Source organism: Microtus oregoni, unplaced genomic scaffold, assembly GCF_018167655.1.
Source record: "Microtus oregoni isolate MIOR12 unplaced genomic scaffold, Mior012 000036F_ref0000092, whole genome shotgun sequence".
Taxonomy (NCBI): domain Eukaryota; kingdom Metazoa; phylum Chordata; class Mammalia; order Rodentia; family Cricetidae; genus Microtus; species Microtus oregoni.
The window spans coordinates 22,008,224-22,030,927 of NW_024543095.1; the positions used below are offsets into that span (position 1 = coordinate 22,008,224).

The 22,704-nt window shown below is 38.6% G+C and overlaps 2 protein-coding genes across 3 annotated transcripts in view; both read right to left on the reverse strand.

Moving 5' to 3' along the window:
* Positions 1-3,726: 3,726 nt before the first annotated feature.
* The window catches only part of LOC121433029 (UDP-glucuronosyltransferase 3A1-like), a 55,460-nt gene continuing 36,482 nt past the window's right edge, over positions 3,727-22,704 (reverse strand). Inside the window, exon 8 of the mRNA XM_041631260.1 lies at positions 3,727-3,886. The gene's annotated coding sequence lies outside the window, so the exon portion shown is untranslated. The remainder of the gene's footprint in view (positions 3,887-22,704) is intronic.
* Positions 3,893-20,151, reverse strand: LOC121433027 (UDP-glucuronosyltransferase 3A1-like). 2 transcript variants are annotated; one of them, XM_041631258.1, is made up of 7 exons: positions 19,962-20,151; positions 18,385-18,483; positions 14,757-14,871; positions 12,001-12,532; positions 8,095-8,326; positions 6,425-6,644; positions 3,893-4,566 (listed from the first exon to the last, which is right to left on the reverse strand). In XM_041631258.1, the coding sequence occupies exons 1-7, from the start codon at positions 20,053-20,055 to the stop codon at positions 4,290-4,292; spliced, it is 1,569 nt and encodes a 522-aa protein (XP_041487192.1). In that variant the 5' UTR covers positions 20,056-20,151; the 3' UTR covers positions 3,893-4,289. The 2 variants fall into 2 exon arrangements, with proteins under 2 accessions (XP_041487192.1, XP_041487193.1); XM_041631259.1 differs by lacking the exon at positions 18,385-18,483 and having other exon boundaries at positions 19,962-20,148.

The window sequence follows — 22,704 nt, forward strand, 5'->3', positions numbered from 1 at the left end:
GAAACCACACCCCTTAGAAGCAGGCAGAGGTGATTAAAGGTAATGCCCTTGGAGCTTTTCTACATTCATACACTGAGATGATACCTTTCCCACATTTTTGTTTTGTTTTGATGCTGGATTATGTATTTTAATTCTTTCTTCTGCATTCACTACACCCTTGTTCTTAGCAATACATTTGGCAAAGCAAAAACAGGCCAGTTAGTTGATGCTGTGGTGAATGTATCTAAGCCACAGTTCTTGCTCTGAGTATCTATGACATACATCTCCCTCCATACTCCCACACCAGGTTCCCTCCATCCTGTAATCATACAAAGAACTAGGAGAATAGCTTTCTAGAAAAACCTCCCTTTCATTTTCTGTTATGCGGTTTACCTGGTGTGTATTCTCAGAGTAGGGTGGTCACTGATTTTTAAGATCATTAATTTTTAACGTTTTATTATAGACATCAAATGGAAAGACTCCTTTTTAAAAAAAAAATAATCAGCATTAGCTGAGGTGATTTCTGATGAAAAGAACCACCTGCTCAAAACCCTGCTTTTTGTATCTCTTCCCGAGTCAGACGCACTTCAGGGGGTCCTTCAAGTGGAAGGTGGTACTTAGAAGTGAAGAGAAAGTGCAAACACAACAGCGACCCAGTGCTCTTCCCACTTCCATACCAGAGTAGTCTGAGCATCTTCGCATAGCACAGGACATTCCACCTAAAGTACCGTGAGCTTGTCATTTTACTATGAGCAAGGGAAATTATGAGGCCAGCAAGGTTAATCTGTAAGTACTGACCACTTAACCAACAAGCACCACCAATGAAAGATAAACCTTGCCTTTAAAAAAATACTTTGTTGTTTTTATTGAGCTATATATTTTTCTCTGTTCCTCTTCCTTCCTCCCCAGCCCCATTCTACCATCTCTAATGATCCGAAAGCTCCCAATTTGCTCAGGAGGCCTTGTTTTCTTCTACTTCCTATGTAGATTAGATCCATGTATGTCCCTCTTAAGGTCCTCTTTCTTGTCTAGGTTCTCTGGTTTACAGAATTGATCTGTAAATTATGGAAGACAATGGGAGGAACTGGGAGCTCCCAGAGGTCCAGGAGGAGTCTTCTTCATCTCTGCATCTCCTAAAGTCCCTGTCACAGCACTCTGTACAACCCCGAAATTAATCAAGGTTGGTTAATCAAATTGTTGAACCAATAAAAAATATTCATATTCAAAACATTCAAAATGGAAATCAGTCTTCCACAAAGAGCTACTTCCTTACACTAAGCAGTTTTTTAAATCAATTAAATTAAACAACCTCCTACATCTACTTAGTGCAGTCTGATTACTCAAGCATCCCCTTATCTCCCTCCAGTTCCCTCCTCCCCTCAGTCATTTTCCCAGGTCCGTGGCCTCGGGTCCCCTCTTATGACTAATTCAGTTTAATGAGGGTTATCTGTGCAACCACTGGATTGGATATTGGGGACTGATGGGGTCACCACTGGACACAGAAGGCAATCACTCCCCTGTCCCGGGATGTATCATCAGCTGATAGTTCAGCATTGAGGAGTGGGGCCCCTCTAGTCCCTTCTCCATCTGTGCCTGGCTGTTATTGGGCATCACTCAGGTGTTTGTTCTCCTTAAGTTCTTTCCTCTTATTTTTGTTGTTTTGTTTCTTTGTATTTCCTTTAATTTCCCTGAGTTTTGATGAACTTTATAATTTTCTTTTAAATTATGCATCCTGGGATTCATCCAGGTAATTCCAGTGACAAGCACATCTATAGACCTAAAAGGTGTGGGCTGAGATGCTGCCTTGATCTTTTATCTATTGGGACTTTGTGATGTGATCCCATTAGGGTGACTGCTTTGTCAGTTCGGTGTCATATGTGAGCAGAGCAGGCTGGGCAGGAGAATGGTGGGGTCTGGAAGTCGGTGTGGCCTGTGTGGAATGACATCAGCAGACTGGGGGGCAGGGCTGCTGCGCAGGAAACAAGTTCTTCAAATTTCACATTTTCAAGGAATCTTGGTTCCTTTTCATAGGAAATAGTATTTAGAGACTGGAAAATATTACCTAGGTCTACTCTTTCCTAGCTAAAGACTACTGCTTACTTTTTATAATTTTATTGGTAAGATCTAGGGAATAACAGGATAGCTGAGACTATAAAAATTTCGTATCTATACCTCTGTGTTGTGTTCTTCTTATCTTTACAAGATAAATTATGAATTTTCGGTCACCTCTTAAGCTGAAACATAAGCCCATATGGTAACCTTGTTATTCTTCTCAAATATCCATTTTGGATTCTTCTTTAGGTGTCTGTGAAACCTCTCAATGTATCAAATTATTTATTTATACATTTTCTCAACCTAAGTGAAAATAATGCATTCTCAAATGATAATCTGCAAAACTGAAATACCAATAATAAATGGCAAGTTCCTTTACAATTATATTCCTCTATAATCTGATAATTTAATGATTACAATTATACTTTCTCAACTGACATAGTATTAGATACTTTTTTCTTTTCATACTTATAAAATGCTGGTGAGAGTAAATACATTCATTTCTTTACATAATTAATTTTTAAGATTTTAGCTATTTTTTATATTTTAACTTTTTTGGTTTTTCTTTATTTTATTGTTTATATTGTGTTATACATTTTTCTCCACTCCCCTCCTTTTGTTCCTTCTGTCCTTCTACCCTTTTCTGTGACCCCCACGCTCCCAATTTATCAGGATAACTTGCCTTTTTTCACCCTTCCTTTGTAAATTCATGCATATCTCTCTAAGGGTACTCTTTGTTGTCTAGGTTTTCTGGGGTTTTGGACTGTAGGCTGGCTTTTCTTTATTTTATGTCTAAAAGCCACTTATGAGTGAGTATATATTATATTCATATTTATGGATCTGGGTTACGTCACTCAGTATGGATTTTTTTTTCTAGATCCATCCATTTGCCTGCTAATTTCAAGATGGCATTAGTTTTTACTGCTGAGTAGTGCTCCCTTGAGTAGGTGTACTACATTCTCTTTATCCAGACTTTGGTGGAGAGACATGTAGGTTGTTTTCGGGTATTATGAGTAATGCTCCTGTGAACGTACTAGAGCACATGTCCTTGTGGTATGATTGAGCATTCTTTGGGTACATACCCAACAGTGGTATTTGCTGGGTCTTGAGGTAGATTGTTTCTAATTTTCTGAGAAATCACCATACTAATTACCAATGTAACTGTACAAATTTGCACTCCTACCAGGAATGTAGGACTTTTCCCTTTACCCCAAATCGTCTCTAGCACAAGCTGTCATCAGTGATTTTGAATTGGCCATTATGACAGGTATAAGGTAGAATCTTAAGAGTTAATGTATTTTGTATATAGAATGCTAGCTCACTTGCAAATCCCTGTGTGTAGTGTGAACCGTAACAGGGGCTCTTCATCCACACATTGCACATGATCCCTCACCTGATTTTCCCATGTATATTTGTTTTGAGGATAATATTTTATGGAAGAAAGTTCACACATTTTTTGTTGTCCCTTAACTCCTACCATCTTGAAAAAATGAGACATTTCGTATTTATCGCTTTATTTTGTATCTTCATACTCAACAACACTGAAGTTCATTCTGTATCAATTTATAAATCTCAGGTTTATTCTATTTTACATATAACTGTTACTCCAATAATTGGACAGACTGTAGCTTTTTTTCTTTCCTTATGTAAATTTTCATACCAGTCATATCAAAAAATGATTTCTCACAACCCTTCAACTTTCTGTTAACTTTATTTGTTATTTTATTCATTATCCAGGAAAAATGTATTTACTTCATTTGTATGTTGTCATTTTCAGGCAAACTGGTTCTTATTACATCCTGGGAGTGGCTGATCCAACCAAACAGGGTAACAGCACTCTAGGCATCTGATCTCTAAAGAGAGATTATAAATTACAAAAAAAAAATAAAAGAGTAAATAGAATTTGTTAAGTGTGGGGTTTTTATCTCAAGTGATTGGAGAAGTAAGATTCAGAGACTAGAAGTCACAGAGATGATGAAACTCTCACAGCACTGTGAATGGCAGAAAGGACGGAAGAGGAGAAACGGCGGGGAAAAGAAGGATTGTACTAGAGCAAGGGGAGCCAGGGAATGAGGAGTCGCCAGTCTGTCAATGTACTGTATGAGGCTTATGAAAAAGACAGAAAATAGTGAGGACAACTGGAGGTCCACCTGCAGGAAGAGGGAAAGAGGAGAACCCTGGGAGTTCCTTGTGCTAGGGAACTGGGAAGCCCTTAAAGAGCCAGAGCTCACAACATCCTCCCCAGGTCAAACTTAACTTTATGCCTTCTTTTCCTTCCTAGCCACACACAGGGGCTTGAGCAACAAGCCCAGCACTTTCTTCAACAGCCACAAGGTGGCCAGAGTGAGCCCCAGCAGGAACAACAGGACATCCAGCAGGTGCTGCACATGCCATGGCTGCTGAAAGCCATGGGGCTTTAGATGTGCGCCTCCCCCTGTTTGTAGGATGTGGTCAATCCAGCCCACCAGACGCTGGGAAGGTGTGAGGGGGTGGGAGCGCCTGATGGCCCTGGCAGTCATTGCTGCCGTCTTGTACCTATGGACAGACACAGAGAGAATGTGTTACCAATGTGCTATGCCAGTCCTTCAGACCTTATAACATAAACACACACACACATTTTTTTCTAGTCTATAGCCAGCTTCAAACAAAATTGTTAGCAGACACTTAACACTGTCTATCTGAGTCCCCATTAAAGGCACAACAAGAAGCAAAAAGATAAAACCTTAGAAGGATCATAATTAAACTTTGAAGGGCAATTTAAAAAAAATAACTAAGTTTATAAGGATTGCAGCTATGATACTGAAATACTGTTCACATTAAATGTATTTTAACATATCAATAGGATATATATTTGATTATATGAATAAGACATTGAAACATGAGTGTGCAGTCCTGGTTTTTGTGAAATCGTTGTGAAGTTGGGCAAGTGATATTGGGTCAACTGTTCTTGTCTCTGTTCCTGTCTACTTTACTTTACATTTGTGAAAATTTCCTTTATGACAGGCCTGCCCTTGGCTCTAGGAGCAGAGTGGAAACAGATAGTCAGTGCTTCCTCGTGATGCAGGCTTTCTATGTGCTAGTGTGGGGCAGACAGTAATGACACACGTGACTGAGATATTACAATCTATTAAAGGGTCAAAGAGAGAGTAGTGTATGATGACTGAGCACAGTAACAGAAACATAACAGCCAAGTACATGGTCTCCTAGGAGGACACCATTGGAGAGACTGTCCTGGGAGGTCAACACAAAGACCCTGAGGAGGGGAGATCACCGCAGTAAGGGCTAGAGAAGGTCCTTGTCATGGTTTGAGTGAACAATGGCCCCCATTACCAGATATCTGAATGTTTGCTCCAGTTGATACACTGTTTAGTTAGGATTAAGAATTGTGATTTTTGCTGGAGGAGGTTTGTTGCTGGAGGTCTTTAAAAAGGCCCACATCGTTCCAAGTTTTGTTCTTTCTGCCTCCGGCCTGCAGATCAAGAGGAGGCTCTCAGCTACAGCCTCTGTGCCATGCCTGTGGCCACATTTGCCAAAATTATAGCCATGGCCTAACCCCCTGATCTGTAAGCAAGGCCCAATTAAATGCTTTATCTTATACATAAACTTGTGATGTGGGATTCCAAAGTGTGTGCACTGAATATGATTGGTTAATGAAGAAAACTACTTAGGTCTATTGCAGCACAGGATAGGGCAAGGTGGGAATTCCAAACAGAGAGAGAGAAGGAGAGAGTAGGCAGAGTCAGAGAAAAGTCATGTAGCCACCACAAAAGACAGATGCAGTATGCAGGACAGAAGTTTACTGATAAGCCATGAACAAATAGCGATGCCCAGATTAATAGAGATGGGTTGATTTAAGATAATAAGAGTTAGGAAGAAATATGCATAAGCTAATAGGCCAAGCCGTGGTTTAATTAATATATGTTAGTGTGATTATTTCGGTTTTGAGCAGCCAGGAAAGAAACAAGTAGCCACTGCCAACAACCTTGGTCATGGTTCCTCCTCACGGCAATAGGAGAGTAACTAAAACAGTACTCTTCTGATTCAACTGGAATTCTATATGTATATGCTGAGTCAGGAGATCAGTCATCTTAAGAACATACAAAGGTTCTCTCCTGCCTCAACTGGAATTCAGTGACAGGTAACCAAAATATAAGAGGTCATAAAGATAATGTGTGTGGAAGAAAACATCATACCACACCAAGTACAAATGTATTCTCAACATCTCAATTAAAATTAGGATTAAGAGCAAAGGGAAACCAGAACTTCAAGTATCACACATGTATTTTTCCATGTTCTACAAAATTCTAGTGTTATTGATAAACAGACTATACGGATCCTTTAGTGTCAGGTCTGCATTCAATGTAAGCAACCCCAACCCCAGAGAGCTGCATACCTCTTGTTTTCTATGACTTCCTTCAGTGTAAGTGCAAATGTCTCTGCCTTGAGTGTGTCTACATGAACAGTAACACCAATTTTCTTGGCTTCCATAAGGACCATGTTTTCAGGTTGGTCTGCAAAGAAAGGAATCCCCACCATTGGGACTCCATGCTGGATGGCCTCCATGATGCTATTCATTCCACCGTGGGTGACAAAGAGTCGAATATTAGGATGAGCTGTTGCAAAATACAAAAATGGTCCAATATTTCACTATGAAAGTTTCAGATACCAGGTAAAGCATCAGACCCAAGGAATACCAGTGTGTTGTAGAGAATGGTATTACTGATTTTTTCCTTTGAAATTTTCAGTGTTTTACGATATAAAATCTAGTCTTCCCTAGGCAGAGAGATGCCTACTTCAATCTAAAACTATCAAGGACCTAGACAAGGAAGAATATATGTAGAATGGCGATCCAGGCCTGGTTCTCTGTTTTTCTGTTCATCCTCACCTTCTCCATAGATACGTCTTTTTTACTTTTCTAACCTCAACCTTTACTGGCTATCCACATCTGCTTTCTTATGAATCTTGTATTCTGTGTATTTCCCATCTTTTTTATTTTTTTATTTTATTTATTTATTTATTTATTTGGTTTTTTGAGACAGGGTTTCTCTGCGGTTTTGGAGCCTGTCCTGGAACTAGCTCTTGTAGACCAGGCTGGTCTCGAACTCACAGAGATACACCTGCCTCTGCCTCCTGAGTGCTGGGATTAAAGGCGTGGGCCACCACTACCCAGCTCCCATCTTTTTAAATAGAAGTTTACTAAAGAGGATGGTATAGCAAAAGATTCTGTGTTTACAGATATTGTCTGGTGCTCCATATTAAGCAACCGAACATTTCTTATGATAATAAAGAACTATACCTCACACAAAATCTACCCATGTTTCCTGAAAAACAAATGTTTTCCCTATTGTATAGGCTGTGATTTCCCTGAACAGAGATCTATGTGCAAAATTTCCCATCTTATTTTGAGTGACAAAATTTGAGTGTTTTATTTATAAAACTTTGACTGAGCCATTGAGTGTGGAAGTGATGGGTCTACAGATGTCACCAAGAAACAAATGATTTTAGGGAGGTGGCTAACGGAATTTCCCTTTGCTCAAGAAATCCGTGTTTCCTTATCTTACTGTGAGGTTACCCTGGTTGGCTCTCAAACAGCCTCCACATCCTCAAAACCCCAATATTAATTTTGTAAGTGTCTGGGTTTTCAGCCCTTTCCAGACAACCAAGATGTATCTGCATGCTTACATTCATATGTGTGTCTCCAAAAATGTGAAGCAGTTCTCACATCATTGTGATAATAGTAGCAGAATAGTGGGAACTGCCCCAAGGAGCAGCTATAGTTCACATGGTGTTCAGATTGTGTTGGAGGGATCAATCTTAAATACTGATAATTCAAGGCTGCCTGTCTGTTTAGGGACTTGGAAGTAGGGAAGGATAAGGAACTTGCTGCTATTCAGTCGAGAGTACAGACTAATTTCCGCAAGAGCTCTAGCTGCTTTTGCCTGCCTGCTGAAGATCTATCTTTACATATCAACAGACTTTACTTTGCAAGTCAAGTTCTCAGGCATCGGTTATCTATGCAGTCCCAAACACACATAAATGGTAACAGGTCTAGGAGGTGCTTACCCAGAAGGTCAACCTGGGGAAGCCAATCCATGATTTTGACATTTGGGGCCATTCTGACATCTTCGGGCCATTGATCATCCTTACATGTCCACAGCACTCCTTGAGGGAGGCGAGCAAAGGCACTGTTCATCTCCTTAATAAGTTCCTTGGTCTGATACAAGGATGCTACAGAGCCCAGGGACACAAGGACAAAACCTGAGTCTCCAAATGTAGTGATAAAATCCTCCAAGTCCTAGATAAAGCAGAAAGGAGAGAAGTCGGAAGAAGTGGTTTGTGAACGCCAAGGCAGCTGTGACACGAAACCAGGTCAGGTGTTGAATAAGCCCATGCTTTAGTTGCTTGTGTTTTGTTTGATAGGATTCCTCTCGTTGAGCCTGTACAGCTGTGTTCTGACTGCATTGATTAGCAATCAGCTCTTCACCATTGGACTGTTATGAATTTCTCTTCCAAGCAAATATAAGAACAAGATTTTTTTTTGTTTTGTTTTTCGAGACGGGTTTCTCTGTAGCTTTGGGGCCTGTCGCGCAACTAGCTCTTGTAGACCAAGCTGGCCTCAAACTCACAGAGATCTGTCTGCCTCTGCTTCCTGAGTGCTGGGATTAAATGTGTGTGCAACCACTGCCAAGCATATAAACAAGATTTTATTTGAGTAAACTATTTCTACTGCTTAAAGTATAACTTCAAGATAAACTGATTGTTCAGGGCATTTTCTTTGTTTAGTAACTTGAGGCCCCTCACAACTCCTTTGGACACCATTTGTATTCTTTTATAATCATGCTAGAAATATAGTATACAAAATTTCTTCACTTTCCGTGTTACATAATGTTATCTACTCTGGTGTTCTTTTGTAGCTTTGGCTACAGGGTAAGGATAGATTCATAGAATGGGTTGAGAAGTTGCCTTTCCTGTGTAACTGACACAAACACTTATAGAGGAACTGGTATCAATTCTTACGTGTTTCGCTTAGCTCACCAATTAATCCATGTTATATCAGACATGCTTAATGAAAGATCTTCGTATTTTATTCTAATTTAATCACATCAATTTCAGATTCTCTGTTTTGAGTCAGTTGTGTTCACAGACATGCATAGGAATTTGTCAATTCATGTAGGATAACTAAATTGATGATATGTTTGAATAATTTCTTCATAATCTTTATTGTTTTATGTAATAGCAGATAATTTTCCACTTTAGAATATAATTATTCTATTCTTCTCTGTTATTTTTTTCTCAATGACTCCAATGGTTTGTCACCAATCTGCTCTTTTGATATTACTGATTCTAATTTTTCTGTTTATTGTTTCAATCATGTACACTGTGATTTTTTCAAGCCTCTTCTTTCCACGAGCATCCTGTTTAGTCTTCCCTTTGTTACCTGTGCCTTATAAAGAAGTGTAAGTTATCAGCTACATGCACCTTGTGTGTATTAACAAAGATAATAACTGCTATAAATTATATCTTAAGTCTTGTTTTTATTATTCTACATTTTTACATTGTGTTTTGTATCATTTTCCTTGATATATAACTTTTCTAAATGTTCCTCTTGATTTTTCACTTAGTCTCAGTGGTTCTACTATCCTGTGTTGTCTCGTATTATGTACTGTTGGTTTCTATCTCATCCCACTGTGATAAGAGATATTTGCATTAATTCATGATTTTGAAAGTTACTGAGGTTGCTTTTGTGTTGTCATCCAAGGCATGAACCAAGGAATTTGTACTGTGCATTAGAGAACATATGCTCTGTTCTTGTTGGAAAGTTGGTTCAGCAGCTAAGAGAATTGGCTGTCCCTCCAGAGGACCAGAGTTCAGTTCCCACACTTTGATCACAACCACCTGCAACTCTATCTCCAGGACATCCAGTGCTCTCTTCTGCCCTCTTCTGAGGCCAGACATGCCATGCAAGTAGCATATAAACTTACATGCATGCAAACACTCACGCAAATAAAATGACCTAAAGAATAAATTTTAAAAATTCTCTATATACTTCTAATAGTTCTACATAACCTATGGTGTTATTAAGGTTATAATTAATATGAATAATCCTCTCATTACAAAACTGTTGTTGAATTGCAGCCTTCAGTATAAATCTATTTCTTATTTAAATTCCAAATATTTTGTTCTTATTTTTATATCATACTTGTGCACATATGACATATTTCATTCTAAAAAAACTGTTTGACAAATTTGAAATGATATTTGTTAGTGTTTAAGTTTGCTAAACAAAATTTCAAATACCTATATATAGGTTTTAATCCTCTGTGAATGTTTTGATATGGAGTCTTCTTTTCCTTATAATGAAAACCACCATAGAGTATTTTGTTTCTTTAAGAAACATGTGGTTGAACATCCCTCAGAGTAGATTCCAGACTGTTTTGTCGGGTATTACTTCAAAATATTTCTTCCCACTCTTCTCCTTATCAATTCTATCATCTCTCTGTGCCAATATCTGAGTCACCTGTCTAGAAGGTGAGGTCTCTTGTCAGTCACATCTACATCCCACAAACTTGGGTTTTCTGGAGATTTTTTTCCAAATCCCATATAAGAAATCTCCTTCTCCTTCTAGAAATAATATAAATATTCCTTACTGAACACTCCCCAAACACTTTTTCTCACCCACTGCAAGAAAGGGTAGGCAATCTGGTAACCATGGAAACCAGAAAACAATTCCATACCTTCTCTGCTTTGATCTGAAAGTAGGAAAAACATTACTTTCATCACCTCAGCATTTTGGCCCCCACTGCATAAAATCAAAGGAGGTCATTCCTCCAAGCATGGGACAGGGGACCCCACAGTGACAAGTAACAAACAATCAAACATCCTTAGCTCTCTGTACTTCTAAATTTTCAGCTGTAGTGACTCTGAGTCTGCACTGAACATGCAAATTACGTGCAGCTTTGATAGTTTGCAGTAGCTGGATGGGGTGAAAGGGCTCAACAAGCTAGGAAACTACATAGCAGGATCAGTTCTTCTTCCCTATACTGCTAAGTTCTGTCTAGGTATATGCTCTCTAAAAGTGTTATATGTTTCATTATGAAGAGCCTGCCTTCTCAACAAATACTATATGTGCCGGGCGATGGTGGCGCACGCCTTTAATCCCAGCACTCGGGAGGCAGAGGCAGGTGGATCTCTTTGAGTTCGAAACCAGCATGGTCTACAGAGCTAGTTCCACGACAGGCTCCAAAGCCACAGAGAAACCCTGTCTCGAAAAACCAAAAAAAAAAATATTATATGTATGGATATGCACTGCATTTTTAACATGTATAGCTCTAAATTCAATAGGAAATACCAATACTAACTAAAGGACTTATTGCACCAAAGGCAGGAACACAGAGAGATAAAAACGAAACTCAATCTTTTTACCACACAGTCAAGTCTTCAACCATACCATGGGATGTTCTAACACCATCCTTCACAACCCTAAAATGGACTCTCAGAGTGCCGACTTTGCTTTAGAGCACTTTCTTCCAGAACATGCCTGCCCTTTACATTTTCCACCTATGACGATTAACAAGAAAATGTCCCCCATGGCAGTGGCACTATTAGGAGTTACAGCCCTGTTGGACTAAGTGTTGCCTACTTGGAGGACATGTGTCACTGCAGAGTGGACTTTGAAATCTTCTAAGCTAAAGCTATACCCATTGTCCCAGTTGAATTCCTGTTGCCTGTTGATCAAGATGTAGGACTATCAGCTCCTTCCTCAGCACCTGCCTGCATGTCACCATGTTTCCTGCCATGATGATAATAGACTAAACTAAAATTGTAAGAGACCGAAATTAAATATTTTCCTTTAGGTAGTCGCTTTGGTCATGGTGTCTCCTCACAGCAACAGAAACCCTAACTAAGACACCACTTAAGCACTGTCAGCCTTTGAATTAAAGATAAATTGAGGACTGAGATTTCACTTACTTGAGGTATTGGCCTGGCAGGTTTGTCCATTAAGCCTCCCACATAGACTGTGTTGGGAAGCAGGGGACGAGCAAATTCAAAGGCAAAGTCAGAGTTGACGAACCACAGCTCTGCTTTCAGCAGAAGGTCAGACAAAACTGGCCGAGAGCCTTCTGAAAAATGTTCCTGTATGGTGGCATCATATTGAGAAAGTATTTGTCTTTGTTTCAGGAAGAAATCAAAGAACATCAGGAAGTTCTTTACTCGGCCCCAGAAGTCCATCTGGTCAATTAGTCTTGAACCATACACTGGAACATAAGACAAGGGGCTAGGGAGTCCAAAGTCCAGAAGGCTAAATTGCGTGGGAAGAAAGGCCACAAATGGTTTTTCAAGTATCTCAGCAATCAAGAAAAAACAAGAATCTGCTGCATCCAAAAATACTAGGTCAAAATTCTTATACTTTAAGTAGTCCATGATGTCCTTTCTGCTTAATATGAGACTGCATACGTCTGCAAAGTATTTATGTATCTTGATAAGAGTGTGATGATTGAACCTGCAAAAAAAATAATAGAAAATATTTTAGGAAGATATTCCATACAGTTTGGAAAAATGATAAACTCAATTTCTGTAGGAATTCCTACAGCCGGTAGCCTGTAAGTTACCTGCCCATTATGTAAAGCCCACCAACCCCTTCTCTTCTAGCTGTGGGATCAGTTGCTGTTCCCCTTTAAAGAACAGGACTATGATCTGTGAGTCCACCCTGAGTAGATGACCTTTCATTATACTCAATTCTTAGTGTGGGATTTCTTTTTAGCATCTGTAATCACTCAATGAAAGTGTTCCACAACTAGGTAAATGTAAGCCTATACTCTAAAAGCTACTGATCTTTTTTCTGTTTTATGTGATACCTAAACTTAACTGTGTGTGTGTGTTTGCAATGTGGTGTGTGTGTGTGTGTGTGTGTGTGTGTGTGTGTGTGTGCATTTTCCTTTTTTGGTGATGAAATTAGAAAACAGGCCATGAAAGCACTTAAAAATAAAGGCATCAGAAGTGATTAGGAGTCATGGAAGAGTGTGTTGAAGGAAGGGGGCAAATTAGAACAAAGTATAGTGACACATATTCTTTAAAATCCATAACAAGACCTATTTTATATGCTCATTTAAAATTCTAATGGAAAACAATGTATGATTGGAAGATTATTATCAGAATACATGACTCTTACTGACTCCAACTTCCACTGACGATTGTACTAAACATGAGTCATCCTCTTTCACATCAATGCTTACCAGATAAGCAACCTGGTAAGATGCACAAGCGGGTGATGTCATCCTATTTAGTGGTCCTTTGTTTGTGTTTTAAAATTGAAGCTTGCCTGAATATCAGAGTGAAGAACTAAGCCACTAGAGGCCAGGCAGTGGTGGTAAACACCTTTAATCCTGGTATTTGGGAGTTACACATCTTTAATCTCAGCATTAGGAAGATGGAGACAGGAGTGATATGACTGGGAAGAGAGGAATATAAGGCAGGAGGACACAAGCTGGAAGCAGTCTGAGTTTTGGTAGAGATGGATGGAGTCTGGAGATGCTTTCTGACAACAGGATCGCCCCTTCGGTCTGAGCATTGATAGTGGTAAAAGTATCCTTGTGTCTGGCTGCACTGTTTTCTGAACCTTCAGGATTCTCCCCCTAATATCTGACTCAGAGATTTATTTATTAAGACCATTAGAATTCGTGCTCCAAATCATACATCAAAAGATCTACAAGATGAGAACCCAGTGGCACACTCCTGTCTTTGCTCATTCTCGACTCAACTTCAAGTCACAACAACTGAGGTTTGCCTTCAAGGGTTCCTCTGTCAGAGAGATGTTGTTCAATGTTGTGGTATAGAGGTGATGGTACCTTTAAGGGAACACCTTCATATGAGATTATTAGAGGCCCTTTTCCTTTAGATGTTTAAAATGATCTGCAGTGGACTTTGAGTTAACTCCTGTGGGGGATGTAAACACACACACACACGTATATATGCTTCCAGTTTAGTGTTTTTATGGGATTTCTGAGTGTACAAAAGTGTGGGTCTTTGATTCTTGTGCCTTCTCTTGGGCTCTTTTCCTTTTTTTTCTTATCCAACTAGAATATGATATTTTTGTTTTATGTTACTATATTTTTATATTTTGTCATTATTATCCCTTAGAAGCCTATTTCTTTTCTAATGAATGATATAAAGGGAGTAGATGAGGGTGGGAGGAGAGGGGAAAGATATTAGGAGGAGTAAATGGAAGGCACACAGTAATCAGGATATACTATGAAGGAAAAATTTGTTTTCAGTAAAAGGAAGGAAAAGGAAAGCTTTTAAACAAGTTTAACAGGAAAGGACCAAGGCATGACAGAGGATGTATGCACACGCAATGGAGTGTCCTCCATTAGGGATTGTATGTAGGAAGGTGACAAAGTTCATGGAAAAGGTGTCTCCTCTGTCCCTGATTAAAGAGGTTGCAGTGGCTGTACAGGCTTCATTGAGAGGACATGAGCAGATGACAAGTAAGATGCAGAAAAAAAAGGTCTAAAAGGCACGTCTTCCACTTTCTAGAGAATATCCCATCGTTGATCTAGCTGTCAGTCATCTACCATGCACCACTCAAACACAATCCATCCCTATACCAATTAATTCACCCACTCATCTTTTCTCTTAAATTCACTCAAAGCATTGTGCAACTATCATCTACCCACGTTTAAGACTGGATTCGTAATACTTTGGTTCCAAGAAATGAAACAAATTACCTGTCAATAAATAATTCTTCCAAAAGTAGAGAAATTCTATTATCAAATTCCTTTTCTTGATCTTCAGGTAGACTCCAGTTTATAATCTCATATGACATATTCTCCTTTTTTAAATCTAGGAAAACACCAATTGAGTAATATTTAAACCTATCACAATATACCACACATTATTACAGTGATTAAAGAATTGACTCAGTTTCACATCTTTGTGGAAACTGTCTTTTGATCTTCAGTGGTTTGTTCTACTTTTAATCATTCAGTTCTGCAATCAAATAATACTTATTAAGATTTTACAGTATTTTGAGAACTTCTATTTTTTTGTTTTTTAGTGTTTGTTTTTCTAGACAAGGTATCTCTGCTGCTTTGGAACCTGTCCTGTAACTCACTCTGTAGAACAGGCTAAACTTGAATTCACAGAGATCCACCTGTGTCTGCCTCCTGAGTGCTGGAATTAAAGGTGTGCACCACCAGCACCCAGGTCTAGAACTTTTATCCAGTCTGCAGTAATGAAAATTTCCAGCAACAGATTTTATTTAAAGACACAGCTACTATTTTTCACATTACTCTTGGCAAAGCATAAAAAAATAGTCTGAAATGGTTCACTGACCTTGTCATTATAGTGAGTCAGGCTTGTAGTAAACTACAAGTCAGTTTGATTATAGAGTCCCTGCATTCCATAGGGAAATTAAAATGAAACATACACTGTGTCCATTTGCCTGTTTGTTTTTCATTGCTGTTCCTTTCATGTTTGTCCCTTGTTTTTTGTTTGTTTTTTTGTTTATTTTGCTCTGCTTTTTTTTTGTGGCAAGGCCATATTTAATGACCTAATTGGTTTTCAACCCAAAATCTTGCTTCTTTAGGCTTACTAGCACTTAGATTATAAATATGTGCTTAGATTATAAAGATGCAGCACGAATTCTAATTGGTCTTAATAACAATAACCCAAAGTGAGATATTAGGAGCTGAAAGCTGAAGGGTCAGAAAAGGAGAGCGGCAGCCACTGGAGCTCTTACCACTATCAATGCTCAGACTAAAGGGTGATCCTGTCCCTACGAATCCTCTGACTGCATCTCAGTCTGCATCTGCCTCTAGGAATCCTCACACTGCCTGAACTCCTCTCTTCTCCAGCCTTATATTCCTCTCTCTGCTCAACCATATCAGTCCTGTATCCACCTCCCTAGTGCTGGGATCATCTTTGTGTGAACTCTGTTTTTCTTTTAGACAGATTCACTCTCATGTATTCCAAGGAGGACTTGAACTCACAAAGATCAATCTGCCTGTGTCTCCCAAGTGCTGGACTAAAGGTGCAAGCAACCATTGCCTGACCTCAATGTCGATCTCTGTCTGTACTCTGATTTTCAAGCAAACGTTTTGTTAAAGCATAATAAAAATATCACCCACACAAAGAGATTCAAAAGTTCTACCTCAAATCATAATGCTAAATCAAAAGAGAAAAAACAGAAGGTAGGAAGGATGGAAGGAAGGAAGAAATGAAGGAAGGAAGGAAGAAGGAAAAAAGAAAGAGAAAGAAAGAAAGAAAGAAAGAAGGAAAGAAGGAAGGAAGGAAGGAAGGAAGGAAGGAAGGAATTAAGAAAGAATCTACCATGCTTTCACTGGTCATCTAAGCACTTATGTGTAATGAATACTCTGATTCCACTATTCACATTTGACTCCTGAAATTTCGAGTTATATCTCTCATTTTACCAGAAAAAAAAAAGCTCAATCCATCCTCTCATATTCTTGATAAGAATTTCAAGTTAAGAGACCTAGGCCAAAAACAGAATCCTCACATGAACCTAACTGGAGAGTTTCAATAATTGTTATTATTTTATGAGGGACTACAGGATCTGAACTTCCTTTTCATTGTTCCTACATCATGTGACACAATACAAAACTACTCTCTTACATAGTTTTTCTGATCCTGTTTTTCTGTAGTCAGATGACATTCCTTGGATCACTGCTTTCATCCCTACATTTGTGTATAAAAGTACACAAAAACTGAAGTACAGCATTTTTTATAACATTAGACTGTAGTCACCTCATTCTTCTAGGTCTTAAAAGCACAGGTCTTACAGACTGATCTGAGTGTAAGGAAGCTTGTTATAGAATGGCACAGAACTATAAACTTAAAACATTAAACCCTCCATGAGGACACTAAGAGCGACATTCAGAGAGCTAATCTACATGTGAAATAGAAAAAGACAAAATCTCCTGGGTAAATTGGGAGCATGAGAACCTTGGGAGAAGGTTGAAGAGGAGTGAAATGGTAGAGAGGAAAGAATAGAAAAATGTAGAGCTCAATAAAAAAATTAAACCCTCCTCCCTAGTACTATCAAATACTTTCAATTTATGTGATTCCTAGAAACCATTACTTCTTCAAGATGTCTGTCATGTGGTTTATCAGGCTGAATAATCACAGAAGGAAAGTGATCTAGAGAAAAAAATTAATGTTTAAATGTTTCAGTAAGACGTTTCAGTTTAAGGTTGGTAAATAAATGCCAGTAAGCACTTATGAAATATTAACAGAGCAGCCCTTTCCCAGAATTTTCTCAGGATAGAGCAATTTAAGAATGTACTGTAGATTATATCTGATTAAGCACAGAATCAAGACAGAAGACCATATCCTGATCAGGGCACACTGAGGACAGCACTAAGTTATCCTTTCAGCTTATTGTGTTCTATAGCTCTGTGCTGATATCCATCAAGAATAACCATGTCCTATTAAATGTTTATCACAGGAGGCAGGAAATCATATCCAACCAAAATCCAGAGAACAAAATGCACTTGAGGTAAAGCCCCCTTGCCTCTCTCAAAGTTGCCCAAGTCATTTTTCACTATGCTTTATTCTTTTGGCCATGTTTCAACACTAACTGTAAATCCATCTATTTCTTTATATCTATCTATCATCTATCTATCTATCTATCCATCCACTTTTCTGTCAATTTGTCTTTGTGTCTGTCGATCCATCTGTTAGGCTGTCTCTCTGTCATCTATCTATTTATCTATCAACTATATATGTATCAGTCATCTATCTGTCTATCTATCTATCTATCTATCTATCTATCTATCTATCATCTAGAGAAAGGTTCTCATGTATCCCAAGCGGGCTTCAAAACTCCTTAATGGTAAATAATCATATTGATTTCTGTTCCTCCTTTCTCTACTTTCTGAGTTCTGTGATAATAAGTGTGTGCCACATATTTTTTTGTATGTGTGGTCCTTGTGATCAAATATAGGACTTTGTATACACTCGGCAAGTACTATAACAACTGAACAACATATCAATACCTGTCTAGCCCACATTTTACTAGGCGATTGTCTCAAGTTAGATGGTATTTCTGTTTTTGTGGGACCAATTCGATAACATCAGGGATCCTCAGTGATTTGCTACAAAGAATCACACCAGGACATGCTTATATACGTGTTCTGACTGACCAGACACTCTTTAAACTGTGTAGTAGGCCATTTCTTCTTTGTTGTGGTGGTTAGTTAAAAAAGCAGGCAGGGCAGATAGGATGAGGTCCCTAACTTAGATTTATATTTAATTAGTACCAAATATACAACTTTTATCAAAAGTTAGTATTTACTACTTAAAGTAATTTAATATAAAGATTGATTTTAAAAGTACCTGGGATGGACATCTTTTCATAAAACAGACTGGTCACATTATGGCCATGGTCTTGAAGAATTAGTGACACACGGTTCATCAATCTATAATGGCTTACACCTAGAAAAAAACATAACTTCATTTTTGTAGAGAATAATGAAAAGATTCCTGATTGTCATAAATGACTGACATGAAGAAATCCAAAAGTAAGTGTAAAGACACAAAAACCCTTTGTGTTGTTTTGGTATCGGAGTAACTGTAGCTTCATAAAAGGAATTTGGCAATGCCTCTTCTGTTTCTATATTTTGAAATACATTAAGGAGTATAGGTATTAGGTCTTCTTGGAAGTTCTGGTAGAATTCTGCATTGAAACCATCTGGTCCTGGGCTTTTTTTGGTAGGGAGGTTTTTGATAACCTCTTCTAATTCTTCGCGACTAACAGGTCTATTTAGACTGTTCACCTGGTCCTGTTTTAACTTTGGTATATGGTATTTATCTAAAAAAGTGTCCATTTCTTTTACATTTTCCAGTTTTGTGGCGTACAGGCTTTTGTAGTAAGATCTAATGATTCTCTGAATTTCCTCTGTGTCTGTGGTTATGTCCCCCTTTTCATTTCTGATCTTATTAATTTGCCTATTCTCTCTCTGCCGTTTGATTAGTTTGGATAGGGGTTTATCAATCTTGTTGATTTTCTCCAGGAACCAGCTTGTTGTTTCATTGATTCTTTGGATTGTTTTCTGTGTTTCTATTTTGTTGATTTCAGCCCTCAGTTTGATTGTTTCCAGTCTTCTACTCCTCCTAGTTGAGTCTGCTTCTTTTTTTTTCTAGAGCTTTCAGGTGGGCTTTTAAGTCTCCAATATGGGCTTTCTCTGTTTTCTCTAAGTGGGCACTTAGTGCTATGAACTTTCCTCTTAGGACTACTTTCATAGTATCCCATAAGTTTGAGTATGTGGGTTTAAAGTATACTGTTGTACTTAGTACTAATATGTACTTTCCCTTATCCAAACGTTACTTTTATTGGTGATCATGTCCCTGAGTCCTACAAATTATCATGAGCCCCCATACAAACAATAGAGCCAGAATATTTCTGCTGTTAAGAGTAGCATAACACTTCCTTGAATAATATGGTGGCCTGATGGTATGCAAACTTCAGTGACTGGGTGCATATACAGATGAAAGAGAACTTCTTTTGAAATCAAATATGTTAGCCTCCCCCCGCAATAAAAAGAATCTGGAAATTCTCACTTCTCCATGTTTTGGAAGAACAGACTGATCACTATGACTAATATGCCTCCCATCTATTCACAACCTAAGTCCCAGTAGAGAAGCCTTTCTTGTCTTCTTTACAATACACTGACCAATCTAATTCGGCTGTTTCTACATCGGATGCTATTTCAATCCAATATTTACCCCCACCCTCTTGTACAGTCCCTAATAAGCACCACATTGCACACTCCATATGATTTTCCTCAGATCTGATCTAAGCCTACCTATAAAATCTCGTGCATAGATGATCCACTACATGCCGTTTTTAGACATGTCCTCCCCTCCCAAATATCCTGGTCCTACAAGACTCTGCATTCCCATCAGGCACTCACCCATTGCACCTATAGTCAGTATTTTTGCAGCCTCCAAGAAAAGAACCTTGGTGAAAAATAAGCTCACTAGAAGCCAACTCCGATGCTCAGCCATCTGTAAAACTCACAGAACACAGGTATAGTATCCAGACGTTGAGAATGTGCACCAGTAAGGAACCCTGGGAGCCTCTGTCACAAAGCAATAGCTTTGGCCCTGAAATGAATTTTTTTAAAAAAAGAAAAGATCTTTTTAGGTCTTCCAAATGCCCTCTTGCTCTTTACCTTTTCTCTGCAGCTCACTATCTAGGACACTCTGTTTCACCCTCCTTAATCAGAGTTGACAGGTGAATAGAAGATGAGTTAATATTTAACTTGTCTTTTAACCCCAATTCCTCTTTACTGCTCCAACACAACTCTCTAAACTGTGATTGAAGAAATCCTGTCAATGAAAGCATTTACAATGAACATTTTAAAAGCCCATTCACTAATTTATAAGACTCTGCCTCCTCTGTCATTTCTCTACTTGGATCCTATTGCCATATCTGTTACTCATTTAGCCAGGTTTCAGTTCTAAAATCTCCAATAATGGCAATCATAAGCTAATTTCCCAGGAAAACACCTAAAACTTTTCCTCTAGGCCTCTCACTAGTCACAAATTCATGAAAATGTGCTCATGGCCTAAGTTCAGGACTTTACCTGAAGACAAAACAATTAAGATTGAACCCACAGTTCTGAATGAGCATCATAAAGCAAAATGGAAGCATTACACCATCTTCCCAAGTGCAAGCACAAGACAGCTTCCAGTTCTGCCACTTGTAAATCAACCCAAGAGGAAGGAGTGCATTGTCACACGTGGTCCTCCTCACATCCTAGTTGAAAACTTAACAGCTGTAATGAAGTTTCCCAGTGCATCCTCAAGCAGAGGGAATCTGCTTCAGGACTTTCAAAGCATGCAGAGGAATACTGCCTGGAGTTCTGCTTTGCAGCATTGTGTCTTATGTCTGCGTCATTACCTACATCTGAATGTAAGCATTGCATTCTCATACTCATGCTGGTTTCACAGTCACACAGATGAAAAGACAAAAAAGGAGAAATAATGTGAGAAAGGGGGCTGCACTGTTCTTCACAGCAAATCTTCAGTCCATCTACTTTCCCGTACTTTCAAATGTATTAATGTGATGATTGATTTCAATGTCAACGTTGCTATATTAAAGGATACTAGATAGGTGGGAAGATCTTATTTCTGACCATGTGTGAGATTGCAACCAGAGGGAAGTAGACTTTATATCAGTAAAAAGTGTAAGGATATTGCGCCCTCACCCGAAATATCTGAGTACTGTCACATCTGTTCAGTCCTTGAAGTGAAAAAAAAATTATAACAAAGATGCAGATTCTCTCTTTACCCTCTTTTGTAGCTGAGACACCCATCTTCTCCTGGCTTCAAACATCAGACATTAAGACTGAGAGATGGGTAGGTGAACGAAGCACTTGTCAACCTAAGTACAGACACCCAATAGTCACCGAAAAAAAAAAAAGCCAGGCACCTATAATTCCATCAATAGCAAGGCAAAGATAGATGGACCTGCAGCCTTTCTGTCCTCCAAGTCTGGATTAATTGGGAGGTTCCATGTTCAGAAAAAAAAAAAACCCTGTCACAAAAAGTAGGGTAAGATGTAGTAAGGAGAATACCTAATGACACCTAGTGTTAACCTCTGGCTTCAACATGCTTACATGTGTATGTATGGTCACACTGATATATATACACACTGACACATACATGCCATACACATAGACCTTCCTCCCTCCTTCTCTCTCTCTCTCTCTCTCTCACCCCCCCCCACACACACACATACACACACACACACACACACACATACACACACACATATAGACACAGAAAACATACACACATAACCACAAAGACATGAATATGGGAGAGATACTTGTAAGAATAAGGGAAATAGATAAGGGGAGAGAGAGCATGAAGGAGTAAATGTGCCAGAAAACACTGAAAAGCATTCCTGTAAGCAGAGACTGTTCCTTCCTTTCCAGGCACCCAGACCCAATTAATCACACAGAAAGTATATTAATTATATCACTACTTGCCAATAGTTAAGACATGTTCCTAGCTAGCTCTTACATCTTAAATGAACACATTTCTATTATTCTGTGTATCACCAAGAGGCTGTGGTTTAGCAGGAATTGTTCTGGTGTTTTTCTCCTTCAGAGATGGATGGTGTCTCTCTCCTATGGCAGCTACATGGCATCTCCTACTTTTTCTATCTCTGTGCAGATTTTCTGCTAAGCTTTACTCTGCCAAATCACTGGTCAAAAACAGCTATATTCATTAACCAATAAAGTAACATATATTCAGGAGAATATTCCACATCACATTCCAGTGACCAATGCAGAGAAAATAAATTTTTGACAGAAATGAGTATCTTTGTGTGAATGTGTGTGTATATGTGGATGTGAATGTGTGTTTAAAACATTTAGAACATGCTATTTTTTAATCAGACAAAGCACTAAGTAACCTCGACTCTATAAATAAAAAACTAAACAACTGTGACTACTGCACAATAAAATATGACTAAAAATACAATGAATTACTCATAAACATTATAAATAAATCTTTACATAATTTCTTATGCTTAAAACAACACAATAAAAAAATATACTTTATGACGGGCGATGGTGGCGCATGCCTTTAATCCCAGTACTCGGGAGGCAGAGGCAGGTAGATCTCTGTGAGTTCGAGACCAGC

Coding starts and splice junctions, on each gene's coding strand:
- LOC121433027 (XM_041631258.1), bottom strand. CDS start 20,055: ATGGCTGAGCATCGGAGTTGGCTTCTAGTGAGCTTATTTTTCACCAAG. Junction 18,484..19,961: donor ACTGACTATAGGTGCAATGG/GTGAGTGCCTGA, acceptor GTTTTTTTCTAG/GTGTAAGCCATTATAGATTG. Junction 12,533..14,756: donor GAAGAATTATTTATTGACAG/GTAATTTGTTTC, acceptor TTTTTTTTGCAG/GTTCAATCATCACACTCTTA.